The 22,124-nt window shown below is 31.3% G+C and overlaps 2 protein-coding genes across 2 annotated transcripts; one reads left to right on the top strand and one right to left on the bottom strand.

Annotated features, from left to right (window-relative positions):
• The first annotated feature begins 371 nt into the window (after positions 1-371).
• On the top strand, positions 372-3,711 carry LOC109171260 (serine/threonine-protein kinase Aurora-2). Its single transcript, XM_019320326.1, has 9 exons — positions 372-512; positions 1,031-1,150; positions 1,941-2,087; positions 2,183-2,278; positions 2,357-2,452; positions 2,530-2,626; positions 2,931-3,048; positions 3,216-3,288; positions 3,381-3,711. Exons 1-9 carry the CDS (start codon positions 471-473, stop codon positions 3,480-3,482), a joined length of 891 nt encoding a protein of 296 aa, XP_019175871.1. The 5' UTR covers positions 372-470; the 3' UTR covers positions 3,483-3,711.
• Positions 3,712-16,857: 13,146 nt separating this feature from the next.
• LOC109171283 lies at positions 16,858-20,871 on the bottom strand. Its single transcript, XM_019320348.1, has 4 exons — positions 20,694-20,871; positions 17,770-18,465; positions 17,578-17,625; positions 16,858-17,484 (listed from the first exon to the last, which is right to left on the bottom strand). The coding sequence occupies exons 2-4, from the start codon at positions 17,953-17,955 to the stop codon at positions 16,954-16,956; spliced, it is 765 nt and encodes a 254-aa protein (XP_019175893.1). The 5' UTR covers positions 17,956-18,465; positions 20,694-20,871; the 3' UTR covers positions 16,858-16,953.
• Between the last annotated feature and the right edge of the window lie 1,253 nt (positions 20,872-22,124).

Genomic DNA, 22,124 nt, shown 5'->3' with positions numbered 1-22,124 from the left:
TATTTTTAATTAGATGTCAAAACGACATTATTTTTACAATCGTGTGCACCATGGTTGCACAGCATAACGTTGCTTGTTACCCAACCTTGAACAGCTCAATGGTGGCCCAAAGTGGAACAACTTAATGTGGGCCCAGTCCCACATCTAAATAACGCTCCTCTTCCAGGTTGAAAGAAATTTAAAAAAAAAAAAAAAAAAAAAAAAATCTCTTTTTGAAAGAAGTCGTAGAAGACACATTAAAGAATTCGAAAATCGGCTTCGGCGCTATTGATCCACGTGGACTGTCGAAAATATTCGACCGTTGCGAATAATTAAAAAAGAAAAGAAAAAAAGAAATACGAAATAAATAAACCACTCTCCATCTCTCCAAAATTCAAATCTCTCAATTCTCAAACAATTCACAGAAATTTCTTCTCCTCACTTTTCTCTTCTTCCTCTCTTCCCCTAAAAACCGAAAACCCTCCCTAGAGATGGAGATCGCAGCTGAGACGCAATTGGGACATCAACAGAAGGTACAATTCCTCTTTTCTTCTTTGTGTTTTAGGACCAGTTCAATTATAAGTCATGAATTGAATTTCGCAGCCGCGAGTTTTAAGGGATTTATGTTTCGAAATTAGGGTTTATTCTTTCATTTCATAAGTGATTATTGAACTTGATTGTTGGTGTCCTTAGAACTGTGCGTTAGCAGGAGGAAATTCGTATTTGTGTCCTTTATGGAATCATTGAGCATTTTGGTGATTATGGATGAGATTAGTTATTCATTTCTGAACCTGCTGCTTTGAGGATTTTGTATTTGAAATGTAATATATAAAATAAGTATTCATGGCTTTTAGTCAATCAGGATGGATCCTCGGTGTGTGTGTTTGTAGTAAAATTAAAAATGATGCGGAATTTCTGAAATTTCACTTTCCATTTTAGCCTACTAAAAGAGACTACAAAGTTTAAGTTTTGTTGCTGTAAGTCACTAAGTTGGTGTGTTGTGTTCTTATCTCATGGGGTTGTATGATATGCTGATCAATTATTTTTACAGGCTTCTTATTCCGAAGGCACAGGTGAGGAGAAAAAGAGGTGGACTCTCAATGATTTTGACATTGGAAAGCCTCTTGGGAGAGGGAAGTTTGGTCACGTGTATCTAGCTAGGGAGAAGAGGGTAAAATGGCATTTTTTACCAGTCTACTGGAATATGTTGCCTTCATTTACTTTCAGATTTAAGATGTGTTTGTTTGACTCTGGTACAGCTTGAACTAAAAAGTTGAATTAACTTTACCAAAATTAAGGTCATAAACTAAAAACATAGGTAAGCGGCCAAAATGCTATCATGCGTCCTAGCATAACATTGTTTTGAAGATAACTATGTGGTATGCATTTCGGGGATAAGGAAAGAACTGGCAAGTCTGTACCAGCATAAAACAAAATGTGTACTTCATATATAAATAGATATTAGGCTGTAGAAGTTCAAGGAATGACCTGTAAGTAGTATGCATGTTCCCAAACATCCATGCCCAGTAGAGGAACCAAGTTTGGATTTATATTAACCAAAGGGTCTTGGAATACAGAATCAATTACAGAACAGGAAAAATCTTAGAAATTCTCTGAATTGTATATAAATACACACCTCACCCCCCCCCCCCCCCGCCCCCCCCTGCTCTGACAAATTGAATTTCATGAATTTCTCTTGACTTTCAGATTTAAGATGTGTTTGTTTGTTTGGCTCTGGTACATCTTGAAACATGGTTTTCATTTGAGGTTACAATTCTTTCATGTGAAAGTGGAAATGAAGTCAAACTTCCCCCTGCCCTGACAAATTGAATTTCATGAATTTCTCTTGACTTTCATATAGTTTGAGTTAATATTAATGCTCTATAGAAGCTCATTAGCTGTCACCATGAATTTTTGGGAAAGACCTCCAATTTTGACAATGTATTATCTTGTTAATACAGAGCAATCATATTGTGGCACTAAAAGTTCTGTTCAAGAGCCAGCTGAAACAATCTCAGGTTGAGCATCAACTTCGTCGTGAAGTTGAGATACAAAGCCACCTTAGGCATCCAAATATACTGCGACTTTATGGCTACTTTTATGATCAGGTAAACTATACTTTTCATTTCATGGCAGTATTGTTGTTTATTTAATTTGTGAAGACAGAGAAAATATGGTTAAACTTATACACTTGATATTGCAGAAACGAGTGTATTTGATACTGGAGTATGCAGCTAAGGGTGAACTCTACAAGGAATTGCAGAAATGCAAATATTTTAGTGAAAGGCGTGCTGCTACTGTGAGTACTTGATATAGTTCATTTAAAACATTTACAGTGTTGATGTTCTCTAAATGGTTTTTCTAATGCCTCTGACAGTATGTTGCATCTTTGGCTCGAGCCCTCATATACTGTCATGGAAAACATGTGATACATAGAGATATCAAACCTGAGAACCTTTTGGTTGGTGCTCAGGTCAGTTTAAATTTTACACACTTTGTCATGTTCTGTCTTTAGTTCTTTTAATTGATTGCAATCCTTGTTCATGCCAGGGTGAACTTAAAATTGCTGACTTTGGTTGGTCAGTGCACACATTCAATCGCAGACGGACTATGTGTGGCACTCTTGATTATTTACCACCTGAGATGGGTAAGCATATAGATTGTTTAACAATTCATGTTCATCATGTTACTTTGAATTGATGATAAATATTCTTGAGTGTGCCACATGCAGTATTATTTACCTCCTGAGATGGATTAGTATGTTATGTATATAGTTTAACAACTCATGTGATTTTCCTCTCCATGTTACTCTGAACTGATGATAGAAGTTCAGCTATGCCAGAATTAGTGCATTCTAATTTTTTTTACTTTCCCCACTGATCAGTTGAAATCTATGATGAGTTTTGCGGTACCCAGTTTTAAGGTTTGCAACTAATCATTTAAACTTACAGTGGAGAGTGTAGAGCACGATGCAAATGTAGACATATGGAGCCTCGGTGTCCTTTGCTATGAGTTCCTCTATGGGGTGCCTCCGTTTGAAGCAAAGGAACACTCGGACACATACAGAAGGTAATTAAACGAAAAACAAAAGTTGGGGTTCAGGGTTATATTTTAAGTGACATGAGTAATCCTTTTCTGTTGCGTCTTCAGAGTACTTTGTGGTTAACTGAAAAAGAAAGGAGACCCAACTATTGAGATTTACAAATACTAATGTTGTCTATTTATGGTGAACACAGGATATTGCAAGTTGATCTGAAATTCCCCCCCAAACCCATAGTCTCATCAGGTGCAAAAGACCTCATTAGTCAGGTAAACTTCTAACCCTCTGGAAACCACTTTTACGTATTTATACTTCAAAAACCAGCTTCATTCATTGATTTTCTGTATCAATTTTATGGCAGATGCTAGTCAAGGATTCTTCACAGCGCCTGCCACTGTTCAAGGTACTCGAGCATCCTTGGATAGTGCAAAATGCAGATCCTTCTGGCGTTTTCAAGGGTTGAACCTTAACAACCCTCAAGTTTATCTGAGGCATAAATGCAGCAGCAGGCCTTTACAAGCAGCTTTGCGGGCCAAGTAAAGGGGGACTCTGATGTAAAAATATAACTACTATGGTGGTGACATGTTATGATCTTTTATGTGGAGTTGAATCTGACAAGTTATTCTTTATGTTTGTTTACTTACTGTTCTTTTGGGCTGTGTTACCAGAAGTAAATATTGTCAAAACAATTACATTTTGGAAATTCCTTGCCCACACATTAGAATATCCCACCCCAGCCTATAGCTTCCTAATAGACCTTGCATGTATTTGCTTCCCAGAACTCTCATCAACAGTTTATCCCTCTCTCTTAAGGCAAAATAGGGCATGGAACTAAGGACTGATTAGGCTAAGGAATATACGTTTGGCAAAAGTCAAGGACTTTAATTTCCAGCATTGAGGTTGGGAAGTAGAATGGTGCATAAATAGGGAGAAAATTTCAATTTAAACCCTCCTATAAATTGAAGGAATCTAAACATGTTAGGACTTAGGTCTTAGGATCACTACGTCAAAAAGTTATAGCTCATAACAAATGCGTAACTTTATTTTTTTATAGATCATTATTACATTTTAGAGAGGCAAAATGTTAGAATACTTGATCTTTTATTGGTTTCTGCCCAACAAAACGTTTGCTAATATTTTTAGTTCGTTAGATTTCTAATAGATCTGTTATCTTTCTCACTACCTTTAGATATAGAAGGGGAATTTGCCTTTTGCCTCATCGAATGTAAAAAAATAATATTATTCAAAATTGGATGACCAACGATATTGAGTCGAATCAATTTGACAAAATTCATCAACACTTTAGTTAGGGTGTGTTTGGTTGGTGGGTTTTGCCCATAGAAATGGGTATGAAAGTGATTGTTGTTGTTTGGTTGATAGGTTTTTAGAACATTACTATGGGTTTCGAATACTCCATCAATTGTAAAATTCATACTCAAATAAAATAAGGGTTTTGTTTTAAATATTTTATTAATGGTAAATTGTGTTTTCTCATTTTTCATTTTTTTCATAGATTTCAGGTTTAAAACAAGGATTTTAAATTTATAGGTATCAGAAGGAAAGAGAAATAAGACAATATAAAAAGATTATAGAAGAATGTTATTTTCAAATTGATAAATTAACTTATGGATAAAGGAAAAGAAAAAGTAATGGAAGACCCAGAAACACATTATCAAATGGATACTTATGAAGGTGGAGTAACACAAACTTTAACCTTTAAACCTGAAATCTATGAAAAAATGAAAAAATGAGAAAACACAATTTACCATTAATAAAATATTTAAAACAAAATGGTTTGATAGAAATAAAGACATAAGATATATAGTACAAAAACATGAAAATGCAATAGATATTACAACTATTAGTGGAAAAGCAAAAATAAATTTAATAACAGATGAAATATTAAAAAGAGAATTAGGAAAATTATCAAAAGAAGCAAAGAGATATAGAAATGTTTATTTTGGAGCCATAGAATTTACTATAAAAGGATACTTTCAGAAAAATGTTGACACACCCATAGAAATATATATATTAGATGATAGAATACAAGGAAATATATTAGATGCTTTAATAACAGTAGTAAGAGGAAATTTAATTTATAAAAAATTAAAATTCACAGTCCAACCAGATTTTAGTATATCATTAGAAGATGAACCTAAAGAATTAGCTTTAACTCTGTACTACAAATTACAAGGAATTAAAATGCCTCAAGGATGCAAAGTAATGAGTATAGAAACAAAAATGATTTATGCTTTAACAGGGAATCACCAAGTAAGAAAACAACATGAGATGGAAATAATAGTACCTAAACTATATCAAGAAATTTTAGAACCTATAGCATATAAAGAACACTCTAAAATTACAATACCTGAAGATATATATATGGATTTTGAAAATAGAAGAATAAAACCAGTAGAAAAATTAATACCAATAGTACAAGGAAGTAAAATAAGCTTTCAAAAACAAATCATACCAAGACCTATAGAATCAGGAAAAACAAAATTTATACCCAAGAAACTAGATTTAGTAAATAATCAATATAATAGACATGATAAATTAAAAATAAAAGTAATAATATTTAATGGAATGATGGTAACAGAAGGAATGGCAACAATTACTACAGATACAAGTAATAGTTTTATACATGTAAGTAAAATTAATGAAAAGGAATGTATTACGATTGAACCTCAAATATATAATTTACCAAATGATGAAAGGGAAATAATAGTAAACAAATCAATAATTTTAAAATTTAAAATAAAAGATTTAGAATATAATATTAATATTGGTGTACTAGAATATGATAGTCCTTATGAATTACTATTAGGAAATGATTTTTTGAGTATGATAAGATATAAAATAACAAATGAAGGAGTAGAAATAAATGATCAAGGAAAAATTAGATTTATAGATAGATTATGAATATATCAAAAGAAATAGAAAAGAAGGAAAAAGAATTAAAACAAATAAAAGAGATGATAGAAGAAAATCTAATAGTTTCACAATTAAAATATATAGAATATACATCGAGACAAGAAGAAATAGAAAATGAAATTAAAGTATTAAAAGAAAAAAGGAATGAACCAAGAAAAGAATGGATAATACTTGAAGGAGGATGGAGAAAAAGAGTATATAAATAGAATGGATTTAACTGAAAAAATAGATCAAATATGGAATGAAAAAGTAATAAAAGAGCAACTACAAAACATAATAAAAATATTAACTGAAATTAAAGAACATCAAATAAGAATATAAGAATTAAACATACAAGAAATTGTAAAAGAAGAATTAACTAAATTATGGAATACATCAGAAGTACCAACCTTTAAAATGATATTAGAAAAATTAGATGTATTAGACAATGGAGATAAACAAAAAATAGAAGAAAGGATAAAAAGTTCAGGAGTAAATAAAGAAACCATAGACCTTATACCATTAGAAGAAAAACCAGAAATAGTACCTATAGATGCTTGGAGAAGAAGTAAAGAACCAATTATGATAGATATTAGTAAGATGAAACCACAATTAACAGAACCTGTAAAACAAACAATATAAAAATTGGCCTTACTCAGTAAGAAAGGAAAATTTTAAAATGACATAAGAAAATAGTATAGAAACATTTCTTAAAAAATATGGAAAAGAAATATTAGATAAAGAAAGAAATAAGTATGAACCAATAAAACAAGAATTTAAAAGAGAAGAAAAAAACAAAAAATCAAAAAGAAAAAAACGAAGTATTTATAGAAAAATCAGAATATAAAGAATTTTTGGCATTAAAAATAGAAAAACAATCACAACAGATAGAAGAATTAAAAAGGGAAAATATTAAGTTAATAAATAATTCTAATAAAGAATGGATAGAGAAATATAAAAAATACAAACATAGTTATTATGATACCAAAAAAGAATTAAAAGAGACTAGACTAGAATTAAAACAAATGAAACAAGAAATGGATAATTTAAAAATAGAAATAGAAGCGTTACAAAATTCTATAAAAAATTGAAAGGAAAAAATAAGATAAGTGATACAAGTAGCATAGACACTTGTAGTGATGATAGTAGAAAAGAAATAGAAAATAATAAAAAAGATTTAAAAATAGTAGGATATATAGAAGGTTTAGTAGATGAAGAAGAAGAAGATTCTGAAATAGTTAAAGAAAATGATCAAATTATAGAAGTATTAAGAAAAATGAAATCAGTAAATGCAATAATAGAAGAAGAGCCAACAAGCGATATAGAAGAAGAATTTGAAAGAAATAATGATATAGAAACAGAAGCTGAAACAAAAGACATAATAAATGAAGATGCTAATGACTATCCTGAAGAAGAAATAGTAGATCCAAACTTAGAAATAATTAGTAGAAGAAAAACAAGTCTACCAAACCACATACCAATAGGACAACAATCTGAATTCAAAGACTTCGTAGGATCTATGAGTCAAGGAGTAAATTTAAATGGATACTTTCTAGATTTAGATAATGTATACGATGAACAAGAAATTAATAGAAGAATACACGATTGGAACTTAGGAATGTTTATAGCACTAATGAACTCAAACTGTACCTCAAATCTAGACTATGTGTATGATTTAATATCAAAAACTTTAATAGGAAAAGTAGGATTTTGGTTTGAAACTATAACTGTTCAATTTAGAGCACAAGCACCTAATTATGCTATAGATTGGAAATCCATGTTGTCAATATTTGACATAGTATTAAAAAGAGAATTTTTAGGAGAAAGATGGTTTGTATCACAAGAAAAAGTTATAGCATAAAGAAAAACAGAAATAATAATGAATTTGAACAATATGAAATGTTGTAAAATTAGTAAATTACCAGAATATACTATAAGTTTTAGTAAATTCTTTTATGAAGCAAGATTTTCTCAAGATGAAGGAATAACATATCAACAACTTTACTACGATCATCTACCAACACCATATAATACCGAAATAACTAAAGAATATAGTCAATATGAACCAAAAGAAAATACTTTAGGAGAAAGAATTAGAGTATTAAGATCATATTTGATGAGAAAATGTGAAGAATATAGAATACAACAAAAGATTAAAAAAGATAAGAGAAAAGGATTAAGAGAAATATGTGGATTTACAGAGAAAAGACTAATATTTGGATGTGACAAAGACTATAAAGACAAAAGAAGGAAAAGAAAATACTCTAAAAAATATAAGAAATATAGGAAAAACAGAAACAATGAATCTTACTACAAGTCATATTATAAACCATATTATAAGAGATATAAAAGGAAAAAATATAAAAATATAGAAATACCCCTGAAAATAGGAGAAGATTTAGAAATAAGAGAAAATTTAGAAAAAGAAGAAAGAATATGAGACCATTAGAAGGAGAAAATAAAAAACCTTACGAATGTAGATGTTGGAATTGTAATGAAAAAGGACATTATGCAAATAAATGCCCTAAACTAAAATAAAAAGGAGTAAAATATCTTAATACTACTGAATTTATCATGAACTTAGAACAAATACAAGAAGAAAATGGCCAATGGTATGAATATGAAATATTTTATATTAGTGAAACAGAACCAGAAGAAGAAAATATTAATGAACTTAGTAATAATGAAAGTAGTGAAGAAGAAAGTTCAGAATAATGGAAAAAGGATGGTTAGTATTAATGCAGATAAAATTCATAAAAAATATTGAAAGAAACTTCATAGAACAAATGATAACTTTAAGAAGAGTAGAAAATTTGTTAGAAGAAATATTAGGAGAAGATTTAAAAGATAAAATTATGGAAATTTATTATTATCATTTATTATATAAGGATAAAATATGGTAGCAGTTTATATAGAAACCTATGTAGAATATAAACCTAATAAGATGGTAATACAAAAAATATTTATAGATAGCGGAGCAGATATATGTTTAGCTAAAAAAGAAGTAATAGCACCATACTGATGGAAAAAATCAAACAGACATAGAATAAAAGTCTCAGGATTTAATGAACATAATAAAGAGTTAGATGTAATAGCTGAAGATGTAAAAATTATATTAGATAAATTAATATTTAAAATACCAATAGTATACCAAGAAAATAATATGAAACACCCTTTATTATTAGGAAATAATTTTTTAGACTTTTCCAAAACACAAGTAATAAATAGCGAGACATTAAGCCTCTTAACACCATGTAACAAATGGGTAATATTAAAAAGAATTTTACCAATACATTTCCTAAAAATATATAACATTCAAATAGACAGAAATAATAATTTAGAACAATTAAAAAAAAAATATTTGGAATTATTAAAAATAAATTTTGGAGAAAATCTTATCACTTTATGGGATAAAGAAAAGATATATGCTGATATAAAATTAACAAATCCAAATGATATTATAAGAAGTAAACCTATAAGATATAGTCCAACTTATCAAAAAGAATTTGAAATACAAATAAAAGAATTATTAGAATTAGGAATAATAAAAGAAAGTATTAGTCCACACAGTAACCCAGCCTTCCTAGTAAGAAAACATAGTGAGCAAAAAAGAGGAAAAGCTAGAATGGTAATTGATTATAGGGAGTTAAACAAGAAAATAATATTTGATGGATATTTTTTACCATATAAAAGAAATTTAATAAACAGAATAGCTAGTAAGAAATGGTTTAGTAAATTTGACTGTAAAAGTGGATTTTGGCAAATAAAACTTACTAAAGAAGCACAACCTTTAACAGCCTTTAGTGCCCCTCAAAGACAATATGAATGGAAAGTATTACCTTTTGGATTAAAAAATGCACCACAAATATATCAAAGAAGGATGGATCAAGTTTTTAGAAATTTAAATAAATTTTGCATAGTATATGTAGATGATATTTTAATATATAGTAATACTCTAAAAGATCATGCAGAACATTTGAATGAATTTATTAAAACTGTTAGAAAACATGGAATCTTATTATCTGAAAAGAAATTTGAAATATTTAAAAATAAAATTGAATATTTAGGATATATAATTTCAGAAGAAGGATTACAACTACAAGAACACATTGTAACAAAAATAAAAGATTTTAAAGAAAAATTAGATAATAAAAAAGAAGTACAACAATTCTTAGAAATAGTAAATTATGCATCAGACTATATTAAAGATTTAGCAACACTTAGAAAACCCTTACAAAGTTTAATTAAAAAATCTAATATATTTGACTGGAAAGAAGAACATACTAATGCTATTAAAACAATAAAAGAAAAAGTAGAATCTTTACCAAAATTAAGATTACCAGAAAAAGATGATCAATTAGAATTATATACAGATGCTAGTGACATAGGATGGGGAGCAGAATTAGTAGCTTATACTAAAGAAGATATAGACAAAGAAAAATCTTTAATATGTGGATATGGATCAGGAACATGGAAACCTAATGAACAAAATTATCATATAAATGAGAAAGAGGTATTAGCAGTAAAATTAGGAATAAAAATATTTCATTATCATTTACTACCAGTAAAATTTGTAGTAAGAACAGATAATACTCAAGTAAGAGCCTTTATTATGAATAAAATAGATCCTTTGCCAGAATTAAATAGAAGAAGATATTGGCAATCTTTCTTTTGTTATTATGATTTTACTATTAAACCTATATCTGGAACTAAAAATGTTTTAGCTGATTTTTTGAGCAGGTACAAAAATGACAAGTAGTAAAAGTTTCAATGAAAAAATGAAGAAAGCTATAGCAGAAATCACTGAAAAACATGAACAAATCTTAAAAACTTTAGCAGAATGTGGAGAACTTATTAAAATATTAAAAGAACATAAGGAAGAAACTGTTATTAACTCACCTGTAAAAACTGTATTAGAACCCTTAAAAACCTTTTCATCAAAATTAATTAACCAATCAGAATCATCCACCACTACAAAAATCCCTTTTACTATAGCAGACAAAATTAAGTATCCCTCACAAGTAATAGAAGCCTATGATGTAATAAATAAATTTTATGAATATAAGTCTAATGATACTATATTAAGAGTAGGAAAGTTAACAAAATATCCTAGGTTTTTATGCACTGAAGACGCAAACCCTACAGCAGTATATAAACTATTTACTTATGGATTTATAGATAAAATAATAGTAAATGAAGAAATGTATAATATTAGCAAATTACCAACTATAATAGGGATTCACTTTTGAAAATGATGGAAACATATGGAAGTGGAACATTTGGAATACAATTTTTTATGCATCTACCGACTTCTTAGGAAAATCCATAGTAATATGCCAATTATTTAAAATAAGAAGAAATACTACCATAGAAGGAGATAATACTAGTCTAAATATGAAAATCCCTTGCACCTTAGAAAATTTTCAGGAATGGATGAGTCAAAAAAGGGCATGGGGAATATTAACTCTAAAATCAAGAATTGAAGATATGTTAAGACATAAAAGAACCAGTGTAATAGGACATACTAAAGGAGGAGAAGTGGAAGAAATAATAACCTTATATTATAATAATTTTGAAATGATAACCAGTGATCCAACTGACCTATTAGAAATGCATAATAAATTAATAAACTTAAAACATCAGCATGATCCAGCTACTATTGAGTTCTATACAACTGTCATCGAGCAGAGGAAAAAACAAAATAATATCAAGGCAGGTCCGAGCTCTGAAGATCCCTTCTGAAGGAGCTGAGGATGTATTATCTTACCTGATGTAATATCGGGTGTATTATCAAGTATTATTATCAACTGGCCCAATGTAGCCTAAAAAACTACAGTAAGCCAACGGCTCTCAGCCCAGCGGGCGTACTAACAAATTATTATCAAAATATTATCATGGTTCTCTGGCCCAAGTGGCGTATTACGGTTCAAAGTATTATGATTTTCTGGCCCAAGCGGCGTATTATCAAGAATTTTCTGGTCCAAGGGACGTATCAGCAAAATAATATCAGAAATATTAAATCTGTATTATCCAAGTTATTACTGGTGGAAACTCAATATCAACAAGTATTAAAGGAAGGAATCTCAAGAGAAGAAAAAATGATCAGCCAAAATCAAGTTGCAAAATTTTATCAAATAAAGATCAGGAAGAAATGCCTTATCAGCAAAGAAGGAAGAAGACAAAAATGCTAGAAGACAAAATGTAAGGAGAAAGAGATAAAGACACCTTAGTAGTTATCTTATTATTGTACTAGTGTGTACCTAGTTTGAAATATTTACATGTAGTAGTTATCTTATTATTGTACTAGTGTGTACCTAGTTTGAAAACTTTTGATGTAGTAGTTATGTTATTGTACCTAGCTTGAAGACTTTTCTTGTAAGAGTTATCACTTAGGAGTTGTAAAATATTTGTAAGTTTCCTACCGAGGTTTTCTATATAAGGAGCCGTTTTGTTTAATAAAAGTATCAGAAAAGTTGGAGATCAGATAAGTCATCAGTTGAGTTCTTTTCTTCAGAAAATCCTTGTTTCTTTTCATGGCTTTCTAAACTTTCTTTCTTCTATAACCAACTATCAAAAGTATAAACATATTACCCAAAGAAGAGAAAAGCTCTAGAAAAATTATTAAACATCTGTTAGCCACACTCCATATATTGTGTAGAAATATTAGGAAGATCTGTTGAGGACTCCCAGCTTCTAGCCTATCTCCCGTGGTATTGTGTGAACAGTAAAGGGAACAGAAGGGCAGGAAGGGTTGAGTATCCGGTGACCTGATAAGTCTGCACAAGGTATGAGTTAAGCTAACTTTGTTTGATAATTTTTTAAGAATAATATCTGAAGGGGTATGTTGTTTAGAAATTGATGGGAGGTTATAGAATTTTTAATTCAATGAAAAATGATCTCTATGATGAAGATTACTTCTGCTTGTAACATAATGTTTGTTCATATTGTCTGCCTTATAAATTTCTTGAAAGTATTAAATAAAAATAATCACTTATCCACCTTTTTTAAGGTTTAAAAGATCTTGGAAAATATTAAAATGGAATATAACAAAGAAGCTTCAACTAGTAATAATTCTGAAAATTTCAAATAGTGGGATAAATTTATTAATAATAAAAATAAGTTAAGACAAGAACAAAGGGATTGGTATAAAATAGGTAATTATCATAGAGTCAAATATATAACATGTGAAAATCCGATGGGAAAAAATTACCACTATGATAAATGCAAACAATCTATAAATAATATAGATAGAATAGATAAAAAGATATTAGAACTTGAAAAGAGAGCAGTAGAAAAAAGAAGAGAAATATTTACAAGTCTTACAGAAAAATTTAAAAACTTACAAAGATTTAAAAATTTCGAATACCCAGATTAAAATTATGAATAGTAAGGATAAATTCACAGCTGGAAGAATTATTAAAGTACTTGATAAAGGAATAAAAGTAAACAAAGAAGCTTTAATAGAAATAAAAAGGACTTATGAAATTCTTAAAGAAATTCACAATAATTTTCAAGAAAAATATCATAAAATGAAACATGAAATTACTTCAGAAGTAAAAGATGCCAACAACACAATTATAAAGATAGAAACAGAAATAAAAGAAGTGACCCAACAATTAAACCAAATAGCCCACGAAATAAAAAACACTGAAATAGGAATTAAAAAATTAGAAACATTAAGGTATAGAATTTTAACACATTTATTTACTTAATCTCTTACTCATTTTTATCCCTATCGCCTTCCCCCCTTATTCATTCTCAAGCACTACTATTGATAACCATTCTCATTCCACCCTACTACCAAACATGTTAAATACTTTCACCAAAACTCATTATTATTATCAAGTATTTGATACCCATTCCAATTTCAATTCCCATGTACGAACCAAACACACCCTTAAAAGCTTACAATTCATGTTATAGAGACTAATCGGCCTTAATTGAGTCACCGGCTCCCTATTATGAACCTGTGGACAAGAGCCAAGAATAAATCATTTGCCATTGGAGATCTCCCTGAGTAAAAAAAAAAAAAAAATCCTAACAAATTTCATGGAACTCGTGTTAGAATATTTATTACAATCCTAAAGGCCCCGACACTTCGGTCCGACAGGGTATTTGGAAGTCGGTCCGACAAGGTATTTGCAAGGATGTAAATCACGGTGACTCAATGGCTCAGCAGACAGGACTAAATGTCGCTGCACACAAGAGATCTGTCCACTTTGGACATTATCCCATACTACCATTGCCGAGGTTCGAACATTAGTCTTTTCTCCTAAATACTGCCTACTAAACTAGTAAACTAAGTTCGTGCGGACTTTCTTGAGCAAATATGTTTTTTTTTTGTGAATGTTAGAGCAATTTTTGGGACTGGGAATGCATTAGCTTTGGATGATTTTTTGTAGATACAACGTCAATTATGCTTCATAACCGACATTGTATCTATTTTCACTAGTACAAAATTTACCATAAAAATAAGACAATTTGCATATGAAGTTCAAACACTGGACGCATAATGTGATGCGCGGTAATTTTGTAATTAAAAGTTCACTATTTAATTATTTATTTAAATAATGGACAATCTGCGTCCGATGCACTCTTGTCACATCGAACGTAGATTGTCCGAGCGTTTTTTTTTAATTAAATAAAATATAATATGTGCCCGATGTTAGAGAACATAGGACGCAGATTGTTAGGAATTTTTCAACAAAACACCACCCAATTTTTTTCCCCATCGTCTTCCCCGGCCACACCTTCCATTTTTCTTCTCCAAATCTTTGCTATTTCTCAGCTGACAAAACAGCCTCCGCCGCCCTCCATCTTCCCTAGCCAACAAAACATCCCCTGCTGCCCTCCAACGTCTCCCACTCCCCCCCCCCCCCCCCCCGTGAGGTCCGAGATGGACCTAGCAATTTTTCAACCATGATCATGACCCAAGCTACACCCAACCGATTATTAGTGGATCAGCACTTCTAGTACCTTATCTTCATGATGGAGAGGCAATTAGGGCTTAGGCCATCCAACTATTTGCTTAAACATTAAAGGAATATTCCATCAAATGAACATCGATATATGACATTCGTTATATCGTGGACCGCGGTGCACGTGCACCGTGGTCAAAAGGCCGCCGTTTCTTTAAGTAAAGAAACGGTGCGCCGTTACAGTTAACGGATTCAATTATCAATTGACACTACAGTGTATCTAAACCGATAATGCCTCACGTATTATTTACATATTATCAACTGAAACTGCAATTCAATTGAAGTGAAATTGTAGTTGTGTTGAAATGAAAACTATAGTGTATCTAAACTGACACTGCCTCACGTATTATTTTTATATTATCAACTGAAACTGCAATTGAATTGAAATGAAACTGTAGGTGTGTTGAAATGAAACTGCAGTGTATATAAAATGAAACTGAATAATATTTCACATTTTAGAATGTATATTGTGTAATGAAGTTGTAGTTATATCGAAATGATCATGTAGTTGTGTTTTAATGAAATCATGGTGTATATAAAATAAAATTAAATAACATTTTCACATATTTGGGTGTTATAATATCGAATGAAACTATAGTTATATTGAAATGAAACTGTAGTTATATCGAAATGAAACTACAGTGTATACAAAATGAAATTGAATAACAGAGTTACTTTTTGCGGAACGGCGCGAAACAGATGGTGTTTCTTTTCACTAAATAAAACGACGTCATTTTGACGCGCGGTGCATAATCGATTATGCACCGCGGTGCACAATATAATTTGTCGATATATGATGGGTGGAAGCCTCATTGTTTAACTTCCCATCGGTAAAATAATCAATGAATGGTTACATGTAGTCTTCTTTACTATCTTATAACAAAAGTAGTTGGGAGTTCTATAGTTTTATAAACTGAGCCATCTTCATTGAAAATTGGAGGAACTGCGCCTCACCTTTGACATGCTTGCAATAGGGTTTCATTAGTAAGATGGGCTATGGTTGAAACCAATACAGATAAAGTGTTTGCCTGCTTATTCTCCTTCCTTGGTATGTGTTCAATTGTAGTATTCCCTAACCACTGCATTACTATCTTTGCATAGTTATCATATGGTACCAACTATAGTTTCTACACATTAATCCTCAATTACTTCATGTCAAACGCTATTTCAAGTCCAAGTATCAATGTTTTATATTCTGCAACATTATTAAAAAATTTGTCCATGCAAGTAAATGAATATGGTAACACTTTCTCTTCCAATGTAATGAAAACCACTCTAACACTACAAAAAAAAAAAAAAACGTGGAAATAGTGATAGAAATTTTCATCGGTAGAAAGGAGAAAATCTGCCGCTAATGAGATTAGCGACGGAATCATTCCGTCGCTAAAGCTTTGTGACGCAATTTAATTCTGTCGCTAAATCAAAAAATCCGTCGCTATTTTCTTCTCCGCGACGATTTGATGACAAAATTTGCAATGGAATAATGACGAAAATTTCCATCGCTAATTATAGCGACGGAAATTCCGTCATCAAACCAAAAAAATTGCGTCGCTAGTTTCCTTCCACGACGATCTGGTGACAAAATTTGCAAGGGAATAACGACAAAATTTTTCGTAGCTAAATATAGCATCAGAAAATTTCGTCACTACATTTAACGATGAAAAATTTCATCAATAATTCATTTCTATTGTTTACATTGGATGCCATTTAACTATAGCTTAGTGACAAAAATATCCGTCACTAAATTTAACAACGAATTTTTTCGTCGCTATTTTGTTATCATTCTTTATTGTTATTAGAATTTTAGCTACGGATTTACTATAATTTTTGTTCGCAGCTAAATTTTGAAAATTAAAAAAAAAAAAAAATCTGCCCACTAATTAATATCACATACCTACATTAAACCTATAATATAGTACTTCAATAATATAATTATAAAATATGTTATATTAAAAAGTTCAAACTCAATAACAATAACAAAAGTATAACATTGTGTAGTGTTACATCGCTAGAAACAATACCAAATATATTAATAAACATAATCTAATCATCTCCTACGTTTTTAGCATTTGAATTAGCAAAATGTTCAGCTTGAGTTGTTGGAGGTCGTGGCATAGAAGTGGGTAGCATGCCGTTGCAAAGCAACTCATCAATCAGCATGCCGCCGCGACACAACTCATCCATCAAACTTGTAATCTGGGATTGTATTTGAGTCTGCATTTGAGTTCTTTCAACTTGTAGTTTAGCCTCCATATGAGCTCTTTCAGCTTGTAGTTTAGCCTCCATATGAGCTTTTAGTTGAGCCTGCATCTTGGCCTGCATCTTAGCTCGCATGGTCTCTAAGTGTTGGGTCACCATCTCCTTCATTGCATCTTGATTAAGTGGTGAAGTAGCAGATGAACTACAACTATTCTCGTTGGTAAATGAGGAAGCCTTAGTCCCTAAGCCATCAATACGTTGTTTCTTTACCCCACCAACAACATCCACAGACAGTTGTGGCATGTTTATAATTGGTGGCTCAGTTGACTCTTTAGCTTCTTGCATTGCAGCATCATGTCGTGCTTGTATTTCTTCCTACAATTAAAAACATATACAAAATAAAAGAAGTATACAAAGGCATATAAATTCTATCTATTTAACAATATATGATTGTTACATTATACTTACCGTGATTTTCTTTGACCTCTCATCAATGAATATACCATTCTTCTTTTTCTGCATGTGCTCAAAACACTCAAACAGATTAGGTTCCTTTTTTGAAGTTCATCTTGCTATTAAACAAGCACAAACAATAGAATATTCTAATTTGTAAAATATATACAAATAATAAATTTTGCATATACATTTTAAATGTATTACCAATTTGTGATAGTTGTTCTTGCTGCAATCAATCTTCTGAACCGGCAACCCCATACCCTGTAGTAGCCTTTTGGTTTCACAGAAGTTGTCAGGAACTAGATTATCCTCCGGAACAACTTCTTTCATAAGTTCAATGATTTGATTGAAACATTTTTCTGTTATGTGATTCTCTGATTTCAAGCTCATAAATCGAGCTACAAAAGACAACTGCGAGTGCTTTTTACACCCAGGCCACAACTCTTGATCTTCAACTTTCAACTTGTCATAAAACTTTTGGGCCTCGGGATTTGGCGATTATTCTATTTCATCCACATTAAATTCAAGACCAGCAGGATCCATAACCATTGTGTGGTAAGCATTAGATGCTTCTTTACTAGCCATTTGAGATGGGCCACCAACATCTCGATCAACATCTACCCTCACATTGCTCTCGCCATGGAAGCGCCAGACATAGTAGTCCGATACAAATCCATATTTTGCTAAGTGGTATTTCACTGTAGGCACATCTAAAAACTTCATGTTTTGACACTTGCGCTGAGTACATGGACACTTAATTCTTTCTCCATCCATCCAGCTATGTTGACTAGTAGCAAATAGGATGAAAGTTTCAAGACCAGCCAAAAATTCCTCAGTGAGAAGACCATTTCTAATTCGTGTATACATCCAATGACGATTTGAACTCATTGTATTTATCACCTATTTCAACAAAAAAAAAAAAATCAATGCTCATTTAAAAATTAAAAAAAAAAACTACATTTCACCGAGACAAAAATCATTCGAGGAAATTCTTATAGATATTCAAATAGAGATTCAAATAAACAATCATAGTCTTATAAGTCTCCAGTACCAACAGGCTGTTTAGCCGGGGAAACACAAGTGCCGGTACCCACTGGCGGTTTAGCCGGCAAATAAACAACGAAAATTTTGCAAGTTCAAACCTTATCAACCCAAGAAGAACTTGAAGATTCTTGTAAGTTCAAATTTAATTTGTCAGCTCGCAATACTAAGTAGTCAACATGTTAACACTTGGTAAAATAAAATATATACCTTACTGTCAAATCCATTTCTTCAGATCATGCTAAATTAAAATGAATCAAGAGATAGATTATTTATCAGTAAGGCATGTCATAAAAAGCTTAAGCTATTTGTAAGGACACATTTGTTATTTTCTTTACTCAACAATTTGTTATTTTTACTTTACTCAACAAACAGCTAGAGTGGGGAAAAATAAACAAATATTTGAGAAATTTTATGACTACACATTTACAATATTTGTATTGTAATTTACTAATTTAGTGAAAATTTTATATGTTAATCATTTTTGTAAGGTAAGAGAAAATTGTTCAGGTATTTATAATGTCATTGTATGTTTATTATTTAGATAAAAGAAATAATAATTAACATAATTTATAAAAATCAAAATTACAATATGATAACCTTTTCAAATATATAATATAAAATTGTGATATATGAATGAGCAGAGAACAAATGCTGTACAATACAAACGAGCAAAATGACAATTAAAAAAAAAAAAAGAAAAAAAAAAAGAATCAAAGCTTATTAATAGGATTAGTTAAAATCTTTGTCTCTGCAAAGTAAGAAAGAACTATCGTACTCTTGAAGCATTACTATTTATTTTGTGATTCCTTTCGGCCAATATTCTGTATGTAATACAATGCCATGCTACTATAAAGAGCCAATTAAAACATAAAGTTCAACCTGACAAAACCTTGAAATATATATATATTATATAAACATGAATAAACAACTTATTCAAGACTACTTTGTAAGTAACAGTAATTTCCAAACAGAAAGAATTTTTAAACAAGCAGACAAATTCCATACATTCTACTTAGATGAGAAATCAAAAGAAGAAGAATACTTAGATTATAACATAACAATTCTGCACTATAATAAGAAAATAACTTTTTTATTAAAAAGATTTCCATACCCTGACTTAGTCAAAAGATAATAGAAAAACTTGAGTTCCAAACTTTCCAAGAAACTTTGATCATAGACACACTTAATGACAATCTTGAAAAAACTTTTCAGGAAAATGAACTTATTACACTAATTGATGAAATAACAGAACTTGTTTCAAAATCAAACCACATAAAGAATTTTGAAGCAGAACTTTTTCATAACACTGCACAAGCTACATATGACATAAGCAACACTTCTAAAACTTACTCTTTTGATAATTTTGATTATTGCCCTGTTTGGTATAATGGCTGTTAGCTGATTGTGTTAATTAGAGGGTATAAATAGTTGATAACATTAGCTGATTGTAGAAAAGTGTTTGGTAAATTAGTTGTTAGATGATAGCTATTTGGTATAATTTTTTTTCTCAAAAACCAAACATTTATATTGATATTTTAACTAAATCAAACAATTAATAGTGGTCAAATAAGCCAAAATTGGCCTATAGGCCAATTTTTTACCAAACAAGGCCTATATAATTTCAGAAGACTCTTGGTATGAACATGATTATACTGTTTATCAGTATGAAGAAGACTACCCAGATACAGATTAAGACCTTTAAAAACCATGACCATACACTTTTGAACCTCTGTAGATGCGACCCCCTCTTAGGCATAGTATACATGTGTGTGTGTGTGTGTGTATATATGATTTAAGTGAGAAATTAAATTGGGTTTATTGGGTAAGAGAAGAGACATTGCCAGTAAATGCAGAGGGAGTTGAAGAATTATTATTGTTCTTATGATTATGCATATATGCATCTACTAACCCCAACCCCACTGCAAAACCTCTCAATCTCGTCCTCGCTTTTTACTACTATTAATTATTATTGTTCTTATGATTATGCATATATGCTTTTTTGCAGCTTTCTTATGGTGACAATACCCGGGAGATTAGATGCACGTCCAGAGAGAATAGAGCAGCGGATTAAAACAAATACATACCAGATAGAATAGGGCAGCGGAGTAGGCGGCAGGGGAAGCGGCGGTCGGCGGAGAAGGCAGCGCCGTCGGTGGTGGGCGTTAGGGGAGAGACGCGGCTGGAGGAATCCGTCGACGGATTTGAGGATATGTTTTCAGTGTACGTAGGGTTAGGCAGCGACTTTCAGTGTAATATGTTTTCTCACATTTGGCGACCGATCTTTTGAAGATCATAGCGACGGATTCTAGAATCCGCAGCTAAAGTTTAAAAGAATTCCGGCTTCTGTATTTAGTAATCCGTTTGTAAATTTTGTGCGACTCAGTGAAATATGTTTTCTCATATTTAGCGATGGATTTTGGAATCTGTCGCTATATCACTGAATTTATAAAAAAAAAAAAAAAAAAAAAAATTCCGACTTTTGTATTTAGTAATCGGCTTGTAAATTTTGTGACGGAAGTGAAAATCCGTCGCTAGAGTGTTTTAAAAAACGATTAATTTATTAAAATGGTCTCTCAATTATGTTGATTTCACTTTTTTTTGGTCTTAGTCATTTTGAATTGGCTAATTACATCCTTCCACTATCAATTTTTTAACCATTTTAGTCCTCCGGTGACTTAAGGCACCAAACTTCCGGCAAGTATAAGGGTAATAAAGTAATTTGAGTATAAATTGCGCTTCTTCTTTCAACATACTGAACTCCTTTGTTGACAAGAGCTCAAAAGATAGGAATCACTTCCCGAGTTTTATCATTCTCAAAAGATGACAAATTGGAAGTGTTAATTAAATCGGATTTGAACTAGGGAATAGAATTCATGCTAATCACATACATGTTCATTGTACTAAAGCTTTGTGTGCATAAAGATCGAGGTTGTAGAGATCAATAGTAAAAACAAGTAATTGAATGCAATTAAGGAAAGCTAAGAATGGAGTTTCTCATCTATCACATGATGCTTCTAGTGTTTTAGCTCAAGGTTGTGACATTGCAATTGAATGATTCATGTGAGGCTTTACAAATACCTTTCACCTCTCGGTCTACTAAGCTATTTCTTGGTATACAACACCTTTAAATGACTATGATCCTAAGAAACATTTCATCGAACACTTGTCTTCACCTCATTCCAGTCTTAAGACCGATTTGCCATGGGAGTAAGGTGCCAATTAAAGGTCCTTAGACCAATTTTCCCGATTATAGGGTCATGGGAGTAAGCTACCCATTAAAGGTCCTCGGACCGATTTGGTCGATTATAGGGTCATGGGAGTAAGGTGCACATTAAAGGTCCTCGAACCGATTTGCCCAGTTATAGGGTCATAGGAGTAAGGTGCCCATTAAAGGTCCTCGGACCGATTTGCTCGGTTATAAGACCATGGGAGTAAGGTGTCCATTAAAGGCCCTCGGACCTATTTTCCTAGTTATAGGGTCGAGAGTAAGGTGCCCATTAAGGTCGTCGAACCGA

This window comes from Ipomoea nil, unplaced genomic scaffold (assembly GCF_001879475.1).
Source record: "Ipomoea nil cultivar Tokyo-kokei standard unplaced genomic scaffold, Asagao_1.1 scaffold3401, whole genome shotgun sequence".
In the NCBI taxonomy this organism is placed as follows: domain Eukaryota; kingdom Viridiplantae; phylum Streptophyta; class Magnoliopsida; order Solanales; family Convolvulaceae; genus Ipomoea; species Ipomoea nil.
Note: the sequence above shows the minus strand (reverse complement) of the source record. Positions and strands in the feature narration are given on the sequence as shown.

Bases quoted from the DNA above. Each gene is read 5' to 3' on its own strand.
- LOC109171283 (XM_019320348.1), bottom strand. From the start codon at position 17,955: ATGAGCTTGAAATCAGAGAATCACATAACAGAAAAATGTTTCAATCAA. The intron at 17,626-17,769 runs GTAATACATTTA...GAGCACATGCAG, and splicing joins AGAACAACTATCACAAATTG to AAAAAGAAGAATGGTATATT. The intron at 17,485-17,577 runs GTAAGTATAATG...TTTTAATTGTAG, and splicing joins AGAGGTCAAAGAAAATCACG to GAAGAAATACAAGCACGACA.
- LOC109171260 (XM_019320326.1), top strand. From the start codon at position 471: ATGGAGATCGCAGCTGAGACGCAATTGGGACATCAACAGAAG. The intron at 513-1,030 runs GTACAATTCCTC...TTATTTTTACAG, and splicing joins AATTGGGACATCAACAGAAG to GCTTCTTATTCCGAAGGCAC. The intron at 2,279-2,356 runs GTGAGTACTTGA...TGCCTCTGACAG, and splicing joins GTGAAAGGCGTGCTGCTACT to TATGTTGCATCTTTGGCTCG.